General features: G+C 41.7%; 1 protein-coding gene across 2 annotated transcripts in view; it reads right to left on the reverse strand.

Annotated features, from left to right (window-relative positions):
* Positions 1-4,024: 4,024 nt before the first annotated feature.
* Positions 4,025-18,434, reverse strand: part of ERICH1 (glutamate rich 1) — a 135,112-nt gene continuing 120,702 nt past the window's right edge. For both annotated transcript variants that reach the window (XM_025207215.1, XM_025207214.1), the window contains 3 exons: positions 14,455-14,832; positions 11,787-11,981; positions 4,025-4,285 (listed from right to left, as the gene is read on the reverse strand). In XM_025207215.1, the coding sequence (XP_025063000.1) occupies positions 4,212-4,285; positions 11,787-11,981; positions 14,455-14,832 (647 nt within the window). In that variant the 3' untranslated portion in view covers positions 4,025-4,211. The remainder of the gene's footprint in view (positions 4,286-11,786; positions 11,982-14,454; positions 14,833-18,434) is intronic.

Raw genomic sequence — 18,434 nt, forward strand, 5'->3', positions numbered from 1 at the left:
AGGCCGGCTATACAACCTTAATCTGGTCCCCTTGTGCAACTATAATATTTTAATGTGTTCACAGAATATTTTTCCATTGGAGCCTGCTTTATTTATTATACAGGATAGATGATACTCACTTATTGAGAAGCTATTAAACATTTCATTTTATCTTTGTTGTACAGTGTGTGGCCACTACACTTCACTTGAAGCATGCTATTCAAACTCTTCTCAGAAAACAGAATTATTAATTTTCTCATGAGCTTTCTTGATACTCATTGCTACAGTACCAAAGTGCTTCACTAACATTTTACTTTTTATGAACCTCATGTAATGAAGAGATGTTGTTTCCCCCTCCACAGATGGGGATCCAAAATACAGAGCAATTCAGTTAAATAGTAACAACTATTTTTGGGTGTCCAGTCTGGTATGCTAAATATATGATTTCTCAGGATATTCAGAATTTTATATTGTTTTCTATGTTAAAGCTGCAGCTTTCACTGACTTTAGCTTCATTTGAAAGGGGTTCAACATTTCTGTAACCCAGACCCCTGCCCCATATTATATATATTTGGCAATTAACTGGTTATTTGCATAATAAATTTAGACCGGCCACATGTGAAAAGTAATTATTACATTATAAAAACATCTATGCAGCTATAAAAAGAGCAAACCAGCTACAAAGTTAGTGCCTGAAAACGTATTACAGCTTTATAGCTGATTTCTGCTCAGCTTTAATTTAAACATGTGGAAGGACCCTCAAACGCCATGGTGTCAAGTCATCCCCCAGAAAACAAGAAATATACAATTAGCTGTGCACTCTGAAGTGTGTTTACCTGGTATCTCAGAGGAACTGTGTGGCGGAGCCAGGATTAGAATCCAGTTTTGGAGGGCAGCATTCATTGCCTTACCCAGAAGACCATACTATATTTGTCTGAACTCTTGTCTCATTCATTGTACATCTTCCAACTTCTACAGCTAGTGAGGCAGAGACCCTACAATATTTTCACTACATAACCCTAGTTGTTTCCTACACTAGGCTGATTCTGTGAAGCAGGAGACTGAAGAAAAAGTAATATTCTAAGCATGGAATTAATAACAGTATCAGAAAGCCTATGCTTGGGGGAGAAGTGGGGAAATGGCAAATCTTAAATCTTTTCCCTTTACACTTTTGAGTCCTGTGCCAGTTTCCTCTTTACACCCAGCTCTAGTCTTTTTGTTTATCCTGTCTCCCTTCCCTTCTTAGCTCTAAAGCCAGTCTCCACTTTCCCAGTTCCTACTAACTTCCATTCCTGTGTCTTAAATCTGATCCCAGTTCCAATCTCTTTGCCTAGACAGTCCCAGACAGTCTTCCTCAGCCCCAAATCCAGTCCAGGTTTCCCCCTCTGTCCCTCATTTAACCTTCAGTCTCAGTTGTATGCCCAAAGTTCCTCATTCCAGTCTATACATTGTAAGTCCATCTCTCATCTCCTCTGCATTCAGATCACACAGTTTCCTTCCAAGTAGGAACGTCACTGAAAGCAAATGAGTCATCCTGCTCTTCATGCAGGAGCCCAGACCCAAGACACCCCAAAGCTGCACAGAAAGTTCTGTATGAATGGAATCTTTGGAGAATTTAGCTGCTAAAGAAGTCTCCACTGAGCATGTGCAACTTGTGATTTTTCAAAGACTTACACATTGGCTGAATTTGGTTGGGTTTTCATGAGGATGGTAAATGGAATGTCTCTGACAAAGACCATACCTTTGGCAAATTTCAAGCTCCTCTTTTAAATAGGTGACCATATTATGGTTAAGGGAATTGGGGATGGTATGCATGTACATGCACACATGCCCCCCCTACCATTTCCCCCTAACCCCATGGTTTCTAGGAGTCTTGATGACAGGGTGGGGAGGGGCAGGGCAGTGCGGAGGCCCGCAAGCCAGTGGCCAAGCCAGGAAAAATAAAACACATCTTACAAATTTCAATGAAGTGTTCTGCCCACTAGACCATACCACCTCACTTACGTAATATCTTTTCCCTAGAAAATCCATTACATGTGAAAATAATCGGTATCTTTTATCATCTCATCCGCAGAGGGCTGAACTGAATCATTGCAACCAGTGGTAGTGTTAGGTTTAAGAATCTAGGAGGCAAATCCTAGTCCCATAGTGGAAAGGCCACTAAACTCCCATTGATGCCAGGGGAGTTCAGACCAGAACCATCACCTCCAGACAATCAAGACTCCCTTTGGGGGACTGTAATGGTACCAACTTCACTATGCAATGGTATGTGGTCAGATGTGGTCATACATGTACCTATATCTTTAGTAAATAACAGTGTAGACTTCAAAGATATTTGTATTTTAATTTAAAATATAAAAACCCATGATATTATGTAAATAGTGCAGGTCAAAAACTGCACTTTCCAGAAGGAAATTACAAACAAACATTTAACTTAAGAACTATATTAAAGTCAAGATCTTTCAGCACATTCTCACATAAATCCCATATCCTACAGTTGTATGATCCTGTCCACATGGCTCCAACTGCAGATTTAAGGTGCCCCTTAGCTCCTATGTAACAGGGAGCTGGGAGCTCCCCGGTACTTTAAGGGAGGAACAGCAGCAGGAAGATCCCCAGGTGGGGAAGGCTGCTCATTACAGGTGGCAGGAGAACAAGCCAACAGGGATTTATAGCCTAAAAGTGCCTATCAGAGAACTAACTGCTCTGAAATCGGGCTGTAGCGCAGCTATGGGCACAGCAACAGAGTACCTATTGCAGTGCTAGCTGTAGTGCAATAGTACTATAGGGCAGAGCTCTGGAGGGACTACAAGGTCACTGCTAAAGCAACCAGAGCAGCAGTTGCAAACTGCTCTGAGAGCTAGCCCTCATGTTCTAATTAGAAACCTCTGAGGGAGACAACTCACTAAGGGAGCCTAAATCCATGCAATCAGTGTGGCTCTGCAGACAGCAGGGGAAAGAACTCCCAGTCAGGAAGGCTTCAGAGGAATATCTGGGTGACAGGTGAGCTGCCTGAAACTACCAGTAAGGCTGAGGGCTCAAAGGGGAATACAATCCAGATAAGCAGAAGCCTTGTGATACAGCCAGTGAGCTGGGGGTTTAAGTTTGAACTCAGTCCAGGGATAGTTTTATATTATAGCCAATGGGCTTACTCTTTTGTTGCAGTTTATATCAGCAGGTTGGACTGGGGCTAGCAGGGGAGGTTGAAGGGACATGCGACTGTAGCTCAGCCCCTGCCAGGGGCCAGACTAAAATTGCAAGCAGGCAGTGGCCAAGAGGGCCAAAGCCAAGTGACAGTAGTGGTCTGAAGCCAGGGGAAATAATGACCAGTGCCTGAGCAGGTCAGAGTCAGGGCTGGGGAGTCCAGTGTCTGAAAAGGGTAGAGACAGGGCCAGACAGCCCCATGCCAGACCAAGGTGGAAAAGGGGGTCAGAGTGAAATTAGAGCCCTAGAGGGGTGGGACCAAGTTTAGGGGCCTATAGCCTTGAGGGCCCAGACTAGGGCTGGAGTCATAAGGGATAAGATATGGGCTGATGCCCAGGAGTCAGGCTCGGCACAATGGACCTAGGCTAAAATGCCTAGTGAGAGTGAAAAAGACAGAGGTCAGGCAAGCTGAGGGCCCAACAAGGGGAAGTGACTTAGCAGTAATACCTGTGAGGCATGGGCATGGTTATAGGGAAGGTCAGAGACCAAGAAATGAGTCCTTAAGGTGATTAGCGCACTGGAGCGTGGACAGACAAGGAGGGCCTACCTAATACTTGAAGGTGGGTTTGAGACCCATGGGGTCTGGGAAGGATTTGCTGGCACAGAGGACACACTCATGGGCTTGAGGGTAGCCTCCTTTTCCACAAATGAACTCATTACATTAAGGCATGGCAGGAAAGAGAGAAGGAAAGGGACCCAGCCAGAGTGAGTGCAGTAGCTGTGTGACCACCAGAGGGCATCACGGCCACCCCTGGGGCTCAATCCTGCTATACCCTGGATCATGTTATATTAAATTATTTGGCTGGCACATGCACCTGAAATGTTTCCTACCAACCAAATATCACATTGAAAGTATTTTTATTGTGGTGATTATCTTTTGGAACAAGTCAATGATATATAAAATAGCTTATTTACCTTGGTGAACATACAGTGTGTATACTGACCCTGCCATTTCTGAACATTTGTTGACCAACTAAGGGCTCATATATTACATTTTAACTCTGCACAGATGGTTACACACACATGCTTTATTTCTGGTTCTTCACAGGAAGAATATCTGTAATCCAGTAGTGAAACAGAGAAGAGATTATCCTGGCATGCTCTGAAAAATATGAAGAAAACAAAAATTCCTATTAAAATATTTCTGTGTTATTTATGAAAGTTGAAACAATAGTCATATGAACATCTGTTTCCCTTTGACATAAGCATTTAAGAAAAAACAAAATAAACACTGTAACTCAAGAAACCAGAATGAATCTGAAGACTATAATCCGAATTCATTCCTGGAATAAACAGGTGCATCTCTTAATTACAATGTTAACTATTTGTATTAGAGCTCATTCCGACTCTCCGTTCTCTAATATCATTATTTATCCTGATTCAACTACATTAAAACACGCATTAGAAAGACATAGCCAGCAAGGCATAGGTATGTCTAAAACTGTCTGTGATCTGCACCATTTCCTTAAGCATCCTTTACAATGAGGAGTGATTGCATGTCTGAGAATTATTGTTTATATTACAGCTACACTGAAGGTCTACGCTAAAATGATGGCCTGTAATACAACCGGTATTCCAGAGGCAGCTGTTACAGCCCCTGGTGGCAACTCGGTTCCTGGGCCATCCTATCTCTAAGGTCCATCCCTTTTGCTTTTGCCGTCTCACCTTGTTCCCTATAATAAATTAGAAAGGGAGGCTGCCCAAGGGTCTTAGAGTGAGCTCTTTAGCCTATCCTGTCCTGAATCTCTCATGTTTTTCATGTGTTACCACTTAGGTGGGCACCTTGCCCCATATCACCAGGCTACTTCAGACCTCTGCTCCCTTGTTGGGGCCTTAGCTTCCCAGTTTCCACCCCACTGCTTTGGCTGGTACCTTTGGCCTAGACGCACTGCATTGGGCCTGGCTTCCTGATTTACAGCCCCTTGTCTAGACCGTTTGGGCTCTTATCTCTGCCCCTCCCAGGCTGTGGACACCCTGGCCCCAAGGTGTAGGCAATGGAGCAATCCCTGGCAAGGCTCAAGGCAGTTACATGCCCTGTGAGTACTAGTGGGACCTCCAAACTACCCCTACAATCCCAAGCCCAAAACACTGGCAAAACTCTAACAAAACACATAAGCATTCAGGCTCTAACAAAACTCCAAGGCAACTGGCAGTTTGACGAGCCTCCCCCTGTCTTGGGTGCTAACCTCCTTGCAGCAAGCATTCATGGTCTTAGTACTATCAGGCGTTCTAGGAGTCAGCAGAGCCTCCCAGGACAGCAGCTCCTCACTCTGCAACTAGCAGGTTCAGACCAATCATCTGCTCTCAGGCACAGGCTTTAAGAGTGTCCTAAATTCCACCCCTTCTGGTCATGGGGCTCTGTGGGCACTCACAGGAGTTTCCCCTCTGTGTCTGATGACCTGCCTGTTTACCTGCTAGAACTGAACTCATCTGTCTGCAGTCCCTTGTCTCTGGGCTTACTTTTACTGCCCTGTCTGGCTTGTACTGCCCTGCCTGGGCTGACTTTTACTCCCCTACATTTTAATACCCTGCCTCCCTCCCCATTGTGAATTATCTTCCCATAGTTAGCCTCTCCCTCTGCCCTGCACCCTGGTTTGTCTGCTGGCAGCCATTTTATTAGCAGGTAGCTTGTTTCCTAGCTGCCAGTCCTCCCTGATTCAGCTCTGCCTGGTACTCTTTCCTCTTAAAGCATCAGGAGTTTTCTGGCTTCCTGTTACATGGCCCCACTGTGCTAAGTGCTGTGCAGAGAGTTGCATTAAAGTACAATATGGCCAAGGCTTCAGCCTTAGCTTTGAGATTCTGATCTATTTAGCTCTATTTAATTTATTTTTAATGATAGGTATTTCTGCAGCACTTATCACCATAGCATCACATTAAAGACTGCTCTATAAAGTCACTGTGATGCAGCTTTCAGCTTTCCCGTTTAATTTCCTTTTCTTTGAATACTTTTCAAAAACAGCTACTTTGAACAACTGTAAGGCCTGTGTTTATCCAGATTGTATACTGTTGATGCAGAGTAACTGTATTGCGTCTCCTGGTCTGAAAAATACGCCCCCACAGAAAGGAAACATATATAGAGGACACCTCTCCAAAGAAAGCCAGTTAAAAGTAGCTTTCAGCTCTTTAGTGAGTGATAATTTCCTAGGCAACAGGAGAAGAGTCTATTTTCGACTTGATACTTGCCAACAAAAAGAAAATGTTAACAGATAAGAGAACGGGGCTGAGAAACAGAAACGGAATGAGTTCATACTTCAGGAAATAATGGCATTATTTTTCTATTGGAGAATCTCCTGTGTTGTTAATATGATGTCAGGCAATAAGCAGGTATCCCTCATTCTAAAAGCAGCATTTAAGACCTATATTAGTCACAGTATATTTTCTGCCTGATGCACTATAAAGTCACATGTCCTCCTCTCGAAAATGCCGTCACAGAAGCTTTACCCCATTTCCCAGACTCCTTGAAGAGATCAATGATGTTTTTACCACTGGACACTTCCGTATAGTCAACCTGTAGGCTTCTTTTGGTTTGTGCTTATGGAAAATTCTTAGAGGTGGTTGAAAAATTGAAGGTGTTTTGTGAAAAACTGCAGAATGTAAAAAGGGAACGTTGTGCCTGGAAGATTGTCTAACATCTCTCCCAATTATACAACTGGTCATATAAAAGATATCACAAAACAACCCTTGCTGCTTGTATACTTCCTGGACCATCCTGGCTACAACAACACTCCAACAGTACTACATAATGGAAAATATCCAGTACCCCCTTTCAAAACTTCTCAAAGAAATATTTTTATGTGAAAACTAGAAAATAAAGGTATCTTAGAAAAATGGCCATATTCCACCATATTTTCACTCAATTATAACTTTGAGGCAATTACTTATACAGAAAATATTCAAGTTGGTTCTTTCTACCCAAACCCCCTTTAGTTCTGGAGTAAAGGAGGAAGCTAAAATGTACCACATAACCCTGGGTATGCTGGATATATCTTTTCTTCTTAGATAGGTTTCCTCACTATAGATGAAAGACCATAGATAGAATGGCCGCATCCACATGAGCGTGGATGTTTGGTTCCCTGGGGACGACTAGCAGTGGCACACCTTTTGCTGCTGCTAGCTCCAGCTGGCCAGGCTCCAGTTTTGAGCAGTGTGCACTGCTCCCATGCGCACTGCTCCACTTTTTTGGGGAATATCCGGGGGTCAAAAAACCCCCCCACATTGCTCCCTTGCAGCATGGAGAACCGCTGAATGTGCAGCATCACATACCACACAGCTGTGCTAGTCTGGATGCAGCCAATGACACCTTCAAGTAATTACCATATGTGTAATTGACACTATAGTTTCTTTCACTGATGGGTCTTCATCTGACAAACCTGGGGTTTATTTTCGTTTTCCTCTTACTGAAATCTACCTTGCAACAAAATGGATAACATAAATTCTAAATAAAAGGTAATTTATTTTTCTTTGTTTCTTCCTTCTGCCTGCTTAACAGTATTTCTGATTGTTATTAATGTATTGTTAGGTGTGAAGGGAATTCTAGTTGAGTGGTTTTAAAGAAGTATTTTTTTAAATAATATATCACACTAAAGTTTACAGATGGGGAAGATGTACATTTTATATATAAGGGGAGAATCGTCATAAAGACCATTAATCATTCCTTACCATTACTTTCCACTTCATCCTCTGTGAAAAAATATCTACACAAATTATTATACCTTTGACACTGGCATCTGACATTGAATCATAACCACAGGGGAAAGGGTTAACACACTGCTTCTTGAAGCACAGGAAATAAAATTGGTTTGCTTTGTAGAAGTAAGGTTCCCTGCTAATATTAATCAAAATTGTCTTTGTTTCATCACATTCATCAGGAATGACCTTTACTTCTAGGGCATCATGTCCCAGTAAAAACAGACAAAACAGAAACAAAGCAAAGAGAATTATATGGATTAGTCCTGATGGAATTTAGATATCATGTTTGGGAAAAACTGGGGTTGCTGTGACGTACTGTACATTCTTATCTTCATGAACAGCTCTAAACTGAGTTTTTATAAGGAGCAGCTGGAGTGTGCTGAAGCAGCAAGCTTTTTCCATTAACTATAAGGAAGGCTTCCTGCTTTTATCAGCTGTCCATTGTGGATTAAATCTGAGGTTTCTAGGGCTGCAAAAGACAAGTATTAGTCATCAAAATATGCAGAAATAAAAACACAATAAAAAACCTAATGGCACTGCTATTGAGCAAAGCTAGAATAGATCAGACTTCCAACTAATTCAGAAATCCAGACTCTCCTTTTGCTTACGTTAGTGTACTTGGGGACTTGAAATTCAACTGTGTCCCATGAAACCCAGTACAACTGTGAGCAGGACTGAGTGAGGAGTGATGTAAGTAATGAGGACAAATCTTCTGACAGAGCAAACAAGCTAAGGTAGTATCAACAGGATCATCATTTTTTTATAAATTACTTTCAGTCTTTATGAAGGGAAAATTGCATATACATTAAATACATTAATAAAATGCTTGACCCAGGTTGATCAACTAGGCACCTAAGTGGTATCTAGGCCATCTTTAGAGGCACCTCAGATCCAGAATGTGATTTGGTACACCACCATTCATTCTAGTGACCAGAAACCTCAACATGTGCCTATGTTTGGACTACAAAGTTCCCTAGGTGTTAAGCTTTGGCTTCCCTCCATTTTCATAAGCAATCCAATTTGAGTATGTTTTGCATAATGCGTATTGGCTACAGCACTCAAAAAATGGAGGATCTGAATTCTAAGCAATCCTCCATCTGAATGGATTAAAGTTGCATCTTTTTCTTCCCCATCCCCAACTAGATCATCCCAACCAAGGCTTTGTCTACCCGGGTCTTACAAACTGATAAGGATGGAGATTCCATGACCTCACTGGGTAGCCTGTTCCAGTGCATTACTACCCTCACCTCATGCAAAAGTTTTTTCTAACATCTAACCTAAACTTCCCTTGCTGCAAACTGAGACCATTGCTTTGTGTTCGGTCATCTGCAACCACTGAGAACAGTCTAGCTCCATCCTCTTTGGAACTATCCTTCAGGTAGTTGAAGGCTGCTATTAAATCCCCTCTCTGTCATCTCTTCTCCTGACTAACTAACCTCAGTTCTCTCAGCCTCTCCTCATAAGTCATGTTCTCCAGCCCTCTATCTATTTACTTGCTTACCACTGGACAAATTGGAGAGAGTCTAATCTTTCTGTAGAGAGGGGACCAAAACTGGACACTGATCATGATCAACTACTTCCGGGGCTGGCCCTTGCACTGCCCTTAAGGCTTACTCCCAGTTCGGTGCTACTCAGCGCACCCCTGGGACTGCCCTTCAGGCCTACTCCCGTTCAGTCCTACTCTGTGCGGGGCCACACACTACACTCCCCACACTACCCCCTCCGGGATCTCCAGGCTCTCACATCCCTGCTGGGCTCAGGTGGCACTCCACTTGCCATGCCTGGCCCCACTACTCCCACAACTGCCTCCAAAGCCCACCCGAAGATGGAGCCTGGAGTTAAGGTTGCCCCTCCTCACCTTTCACAGGAGAGGTAACTGGTCTGGCATTTCCTGGGGGCTCCCGCACCACCAGGAGTCTCACCAAGCCACCCTTCAACAGCAGGGTGCAGTTTTAGGTCATAGCCAGGACCAAGAGCCTCTTGCTCTTACCTTCAAGATGTTCCTGGTGCAGCTCAGCCAGGCAATGTTTCTGCCTGAGCTGGCAGCAGCAGACTGCAGCCTTTTTATCGCTTGTTCTCAAAATGGCTGCTGCCATCAGGCAACCAGTAGCTGCCTGACTCTGCCCTTAAAGTCAGGTACCCAAAGGTGCTCTGCCATACAGATGTTGAGAAGTGATTATTCTCCTGTATTCAGAACTGGTGAGGCCACATCTGGAATACAGTGTCTAGTTTTGGGCCCCTCTCTACAGAAAGATTGGACAAATTGGAGAGAGTCTGTTTGACAAATTGGAGAGAGCCAATTGTCTCAAGTTGTACCAAGGGAAGTTTAGGTTAGATATTAGGAAGAATTTTCTCACTAGGAGGGTAGTAAAACACTGGAACAGGTTAGCCAGAGTGGTTATGGAAGCTCCATCATTGGAGTTTTTCAAAACCTGGCTAGACAAATCTTTGGCTGGGATCATCTAGTTGGGGATGGTCCTGCTTTGAGCAGGGGGTTGGACTATATGACCTCCTGAGGTCCCTTCCCACCCTAACTTTCTATGATTCTATGACCTACCTGTAGTCTATAGGTGCTGCAGTTCCTGAGTAAAGCTGGCAAATGAACTGAAATGGATTTTTGCCCTGAATGCTATTTTTTCCTTTTACAAATTATTTTCTCTAGCCTTTCTCTGATTCTGTTCAACAGGCCTGGCCTATGAAACAAAGACAAAAGGGAGCAGAAAATTTAAGGCCAGATCCTATTTCACTTTCTGTACCTAACTGTGTAACTGCAGTTTTTGGCATTTATGCACAGCTTGGGAGTTGGTTCCCCCCATGGCACAACTGATTCACTCTACTCGTGTGCCTATCAGAAGTCAAACAGATGATGAGGAGGACCCTCCCATCTTTTAGCTGAATAGCCCTGGGCCCCAGTTCCCAACTGGCAGAAAGTTCTGTAATGCTGTTTATCCATTTTACCCAATTAATATTAAATGCAAACTAGTGTCAGCTTCACAACAAGGGCTGGAGAGGGATCTGGGCAATACTCTGTCTTGGTGGTTAATGCACTTTGCTGGGAAGCAGGAGATTTAAGTATTTTATATCCTGTGGGTCTGAGTCTGATCTCAAACCAATTTTAATATTATTACATGGCTACACTAGAAATAACTCTACTAAAGTATTAGGAGTTGTAATTAAGTAAAACAAGTATAAACTGAGTCATAATCAGGTCTGGGGGGTAAAATCAGGTCTGGATTGACCGCCTTCCTTTTTGTTTTATAAACTGTTAATTTAATATACATTGTAAAACATTTTTTATTTGTTTCATCAGCAAGTTCTTCTGGACAATATTTTTTTGGCTGCATGCACCATAACATTGGCATTTACAGGGTGCCAAATGGTAAATCAAACTTTAATTTTACTGTGCCACATCTATATTTGTTATATATTTAAAGCAGCCAGGCAGCTGACTAAATAAAAATGAATGAGGATATAATAGGATGTACTGGTGCCCATGTATTAGAAATTAATCCTAAAATGGATGTGCAAAACCTCCTGGGTTAACAAGTTCATTACAGTGATATTTTCTGAATTACATGAGAAAAATCTATAAAGGAAATTGTGTTTAAAAATACTACAGTTGAAATATAATAGTTACAATTTAAGGAATTATTGATTACTTCTTAATAGCCGGAACCAGCCTGTCTGCTGCATATATTTATTTTTATTTGAAAAGTTTCTGTAATGATCATAACAGAAGAAAATGAATGGCTACTATATAAAGAATCCTGTTTTCACAGTTTGATGAGAATCGTGCTTTCCCCATTACATAATTATTTAGTTAGGAGTTTTTTTCCTGTATAAAAATCAGTGACAAATTTGAATCTTCATCCACAATGAGAACATCAGCAATGTGATGAGTGAATGGTACATACCAGAAGGCATCACTGAATGTTCTTGGATCTGTTCCAAAGCACCTTTCAATCTCTCAATATCTTGCAAAAGTACAAAGGACTTAATCTGATGTAGAAGCATCACGTCCGAGGAAGCCATACTGCGAGATTCAAGGTGTTGTAAAATCTCTTCGATGGTTGCTGGACTCACATCTGAATCTGTATGTTTTGATTTAGCTATAGAAAACAAGCAACCCAAATACAATTGGGAACGTTCTTCAGGTTTACTGCATATTTATAGTTACTCTTGCTTTTCAAATACATTACCTTCCTTTATATTTATACACTCTAAAAACCAGTGCCATGATGTACTGAAGATTAGCCTATTTTTCCTATTTCCTACATAATAAAACAAGGTTGGAAAGAAGATACTGAATCTAAATAGTGAAGATGATGAAAGTGTGACTATTAAGGATGATCCCCAAAGGGGACTTATTTCAGGTTATTTGGGGCTGAAGCCCCATGTGGCTTGTTCAGCCAGAGACAGAAGTCCACTGATGACTTCCATGAATCCCTTTTCAGTCAGTGTGTCAACTGGTTGTTATAATCATTAAAGATACGAATGAAAACTGAGAAAAGGGAAAGAAGTAGAGAAGATCTGCAGCTAAGCACTTTTGGAGACACATGATTATCCTATTACTGAAATTTAATATTTATTAATTGAATGAACATGATACTGGAAAGGAAACTATGCTGATACCTGTACTCAATCCCCCAGTCTTTGAATGGTCTCTCCATATCAACACCTTTAACTTGGGCTAACTTTAAAGTTACATTTTTAAATGGGCCAAATCCAGTGATGATTAGATTATTTCCATAAAGCTAAGACACAAATAGAAAGTTGTAATGCAATGTTATGCCATTAGCCGAAGCTAGTGAAAGTGGTAGTTTCCAATTTTATGTAAAAACAGGGGTGGGGGGTTTAGGTAATTCAGCTAGGAAGTATATTACAAAGGCAAACAGCAAATGTCAGATCTACATATGGTTTATCTAATAGAGAAATTTGTCATGGAGTGAGTGATCTGTGGAGGTGACATCAAATCTACCAGATGGCTTTTCTTTTGCTTGAAAATTTCTCTTCTTTGAATATCCAGGTCAACATTGACTTTAACTTTCTGCTCTGCAGATCTGGAGTTCTGATCAATCTGTCGATTGCTGGTAGACACTTGTACTTGGGTTCATAAAAACTAGCAATCTGAATACTTTTTGATAGAACTGTATGGCCAAGACAGTTATGGGAAAGTGAGCAGGTTTCCATTCTGGACAGATATAAGCAACTAAATATTAATAAAACACTTTTCCCAGTTAAGTGGTTGTAAGCCTAGGGTAACTCCACAAGCCAGGAGAGCTACCTTGGATTTATATTAATGTAAGTAAGAGCAATACTTAATCAAACATGCAAATGGCAACATTTTTATTACTGATATGATTACAATGAACCAGAAAAAACCTGACTGTCAGATCACAGACTTCACATGCAGATTTGACGGAGTGGACATCTTTTTACCAAAAAAATTACTATTTTGGCTGAAAATTGAGAAACATAAATACAAAACCCCATAAAATCATTTTTCAACGTTGTGCTACATTTTAAAAGTAAATGTTATGACACTGACTCTTGACAGTTCTGGTTTATGATGGACACATATAGGCAAGCAAGCTATTTAAGATTCCCCAAAGACAGTCAAAGCTGTGTGTTGTGGAAAGGTTACACTACTTTTCCCAGTTTTTACACGGACAATTTTAGTTTTAAAGATATGTCCTGGGTCCCAACAATGTAAATAGCAAATGCTTGTGCTTATATAACACTTTTAATTTTAGATGATACCAAATTTGCTTCAGATTATGTATAGAGATTCATTTACCCATCACTGAAGCACAGCTACCTCTGAAGTGCTATTGTGGCAGAAGCCTCACAGAACAGAACTCCAAGGGAAGAATGTTGAAATAATGGGGATCTATCTGATCTGAGTCCCTGAATTAGAATTCAGGAGGACATCAGGGTCTGTTGTTAAGTGCCTTTTTTTGTTAAGTGCTAGGCATCTTGACTGGATACAGATTCCCAAAACCTCACTCTTCTATCGTATCTACAGGATCAACAAATCCTCTAAATATAGTTCCTGCCATGAATTCCCATTTCCACTAGGTGAACGGTGAGTTGGAAAGTCAGTCTACCTCTTTCTATGTTCTACAAATGAATCATGCACTGGGGAAAAGGAAGATTTCTAGAACATAGGCTAAGGGGCAAGAATGAATCTGCAACAGTATCTATTGCCCTCATTTAAAGAATTCTGATACTGAGCAGCTCATCTAGATGTTTGTTCACAGAAGGAAGAAAAATATGGATGATTTTCCACTTTTTTTCCAAAGTTTACAAAATGCTTTATGAAACTGAGGAAGCTATTGTATATGCATTCTACAGATGAGGAAAAAGATTAAAGCCATATCTTTTATACCTGGTACTTATCTGGGTATTTAAAATGAGATTGGATTGTTATGATCTCTGAGAACTTGCAACTTTAACTGACATCACTGCCTCATACCAGTGATGGATTTGGCCCATTCTGTATAAAAATAAGTATAGGTATATTTTCTTCTAATTTCAACTTGTAAATGATATTGAAAAGATATCAGAAAGGATGGTACATACTGTCAGTGAAATATATTTCTCTTGTTGCTTGCAAGAAGTCCAGAATACCATCTGCTTTTTCATCTATGTCTTCAAAGTCTACTCCTCCATCACTGTTGCTTTTGTCAGGCTGGTATGTAAAATCCACACAAGTGTTTTTTGTTAGCAAGCCACCTGCTCTCATTTTTTCTTTTTGCCGTTTCTTTTTCATTTTCCTTTTTTTGTTTTTGCTTATTCTGGGGCTGTCTGTCTGCTGCAGCTGTAAATTATCTTGAAACAGAGTCCCATGCTTCTCCAATTCTGTTTGTTCTCCATGTAAATTACCAGGATTTTGCAAAGTGTTCTTTTGCTTCTTTCTTCGAGTGCGCTTTCGTTTGGGTTGTCCTTGATAATCCTCCTCTGCAGATTTGAGAAAGACATGATAGTTGTAAATAAAATTGGCTGTGCAACCACTTATATCCCTTTTGACCAGCTTAGGTGCTGCTAATCTTACTCCTTTTTCTTGGTGCGACTTTTAGTACTCTATATTTTGAGAGCATGAAAAGATTAAAACCAGATTATTCTTCCACTCTACATTCCATGGCATCCCGACCCCTCATATTTTTGATAGATGTGGCCTCCATGTTCAGAGCCATAATATATAGTTCTACAGAGTGGGAGACAGCCCTGTACAGGAACAAAACATACTATATATACCCAAATCCAAGACTACTTCAAATTTAAGATGCACCCTCCAATAATTAGACTCTATACATGGAAAATTATAAATTTGTTGAATTTGTTACAATTTTATATGTAGAGAATCTAATTAGTGGAATCTAATTAGTGGAAGGTCACCTTAAATAACTGCTGGGGTAGAGAAAACAGTGGCAGGGAGGAGGGTGCCAGACACCTGACCCTTGCTCCTCTAGCCCTTGTCTCTCAGTGCTTGTGCCCACCCCTCGCCATATGCCCCCTGGTATATGCCCTGCTGCTGCCTGCCCTCCATACTTGTGCCTGCCCCCTACTGCCTGTTTCTGTCCCCTACCCGGTAGCTTTGTGCCTGTGCCTGCCCCTTGCAGCCTGCTTTCCCCACCCCCTATTTCTCCCTGAAGCCCTACCCCCTGCCCCACATCGTCCTCCGTACAGCCTTCCTCCCTACTAACCCATTCCCTGCCCATCCTCCCCACCTTATTCTGCAGCTCTGCTCTTCTAGGACACAGAGAAGCCCTGGCCCACCCTGGTCAGAAAGAAGCAAAGGCAGTTCCCAGTCAGGCCAGGTTGGGGCTGGAATGGAGCAGAAGTTAAGTAAGGAGGGGGAAGATGAGGGAGACAGGGGGTGGGGAGCAAGCACAGACATAGGCATGGGGGGGGCAAAGGTGGAGGGGGAAGGCTGCAGGCTCCTCCCCTCCACCCCACAATCTGCCCCATGCTTCTCCTGACTGCATGCCATCTCTCCTCCCAAATGAGCCATTTCAGCCCCAGGACAGGCAGTGGCCCAACTTTGGCTTCAGTGAGCCCCAAGTGTGGGCCAATGCTGAAGCTGAACTGCTGCCTGCCCCAGGCCAGTACTCAAGTTTAAGATGAGGCTTTAGTTCCCCCATGCTGATTGGGGAAAAATCCTTGTCTTAGATTCAAGTGAAAATGGTAATATGGGTTGTATCATTCACAGAAGCTCTAGTGACAAAAGGAGACATGAGATGAAGGTGGAGCCTAAATCTTGTCCCTCTTGATACCAGTAGGAGGAGCTAGCCATGCACAGGAAGAAAGCATGTAGAAGATCTTGCAAAAGGCTGTTGCAGCCCCTCCATGTCCTGCTATAGGCTGTGCCTCCAGAGAATATTTTGGACTTCAGCTTTGCCTCTTATCTTTTCTCTTCTCCCTTTGGGACACCTCACCACTAGTTCTACCTGAAAACATTACCTCTTTGAGAAAAACGTCTGAAGTAGAAGGATGTAACAAGCTTGGATGTCCAAGTAACAAGCTTGGATGTCTCTACCTGTGTTGATTAGATCATTCTCTGACTACAGTATAATTTCCTTACTACTAAATTTTTCAAAAGGCTCAAATGTCAAGGGGAAGAAATTCCTCTCTCTGACTCTTATGCTTCTGTATTCAGATCTTATCTCTGTACCCAAAAGCAGAACTGTGAAGTCATCTGTGACCTTGAGTTTACTTCCTCTCCCACACATCACCTCAGAATGAAAGCCTGTTTGTCATTACCCACAGATGATTGTCAGCAGCCATTCTTTTACTGTGCTAGTGAATTCCTTATTTGTGCCTATAATCATTTCCTGTCTAATTAACTGAAAAATCATCAGTTGCTCTTAAACTTAAGGGAGCCCTAAATACAGCTGCTATTCTACTCTATTACTTTAGAAATCAAAGTAACTTAGCTCTTATTTTCTTTTACTTTCATATTTTGAACTCAGTCTTACAATACTGGACTCCATCTCTATTTTATGAGATGGCTTTTAAGATAAGGGATATATGCTAGCATAGCAATGGGTAATGGATCAGTGAATCACATCCGTACTTCTGATTTTCAAAATGTTCTGAGATTCACTCGTCCTGCCTTCGAAATTCACAACCTGTCTGGTTAGCCCATCACCCTGCATCCCCCCCAGCTTTATTGTCTCAATAGTTGGGGAACTCTTTCATTTGTGCTCCCCTTTCTGTCTTGAACTCTGTCAGCTCTGAGCTACTTCCTTTTTTAATATTGCTACAAGACCTTTAGTTCTTAAGTTGACAGATGACTCACTGCAAAGTAATTTTTATACTTTCTATTGAAGGAGGCTGTATAAAAATAAATTTGCTGTATTGCAATTGAACACTGCAGCATGTTAAAGACACAAGAAAACTACTTTGTACCCGAACTGTTGAGTTTCGCATGCATGACATTTGAGCTAAACATCTTTATGGAGGATTTGGACATATGGGATGTAGGAAAAATAACGTCTGTGTAACCCTGGAGGAGTAAAATACCAAGCTGAAAGCAGGGATGAATGGGGGAAGAAAATACAAACAAAGCATAATGGTACATTTCTAAATCTAATTTGGACTTGACTGGAAAACTTTGTAAGACTAGGTGGATTCTATTGTCAAGTTAGATAACTTTTCTTCTCTGAAATCCCTTTCCCATCTGTAGGCATAACCACAGAGTTCCTGGTCATGAAAGCTGTTCTCATCTAGGCCACCTGCCAAACTCCTCAACATGCTGTTGTGCTTGAAATCCAGGCAACTGAGTCTAATCCCAGAAGTGTCCCTATACTTTGTAGCTCAGGACAGTGAGAATTTTGGAGCAAACAGCCTGAGCCTGGTAGAAGGAATAGAGTCTTCTCCCATGTATATTGTCCTCCCAGTGGTGTATTACTACTGACTTCAGTCACTTCTGATTTACACCAATATAAATAGAATCAGGCCCCATGTTTTACCGAGTTTTCTTGATTATGTTTGGCTTTCCTCTGGTAATTATTATGATTCTTTTCTGAACTTTCCTCCTGCACTACTTGAATATCATTCTGTAAATATGAGTCCTAAAGAAAGTCAGGATTCCTATTTTCCCTTGATTATTGAATGGTTCTCACTGCTAGCCAATCATCAAATACACTGTCAGGTACTGTAACATAGGTGGTAGTTACTAATACAATTAACCACAATAGTAGATAAAATTAAATGTTAATATATGTGAAGTAATACACATGACAGGGCATATTTTGTATAGCTCATTACTAGGTCCTAAATGAACTATAGCAATTCAGGAAAAAGATCTGTGTAGTACTGTGGACAGCTCAATTAATACATGTATTCATTGTGCATCAGTGACCAAAAAAGTAAACTCAAACAATAAGAAATAGGATGGAAAATAAGAGAGAAAACATTACTGTCCCAGGGGAGCGGGGGCACTGGGAGACCCCCGCGGCGGTCAAGGGGTCTGCTTACCTCGAGCAGGGCCGGAGGAGCCGAAGAAACCCCAGGCGCCGGTAGCGCCGGCGCGGGGCCGGAGCCGGGGGGTGGGTCGG

Source organism: Alligator sinensis, unplaced genomic scaffold (assembly GCF_000455745.1).
Source record: "Alligator sinensis unplaced genomic scaffold, ASM45574v1 scaffold244_2, whole genome shotgun sequence".
NCBI lineage: Eukaryota > Metazoa > Chordata > Crocodylia > Alligatoridae > Alligator > Alligator sinensis.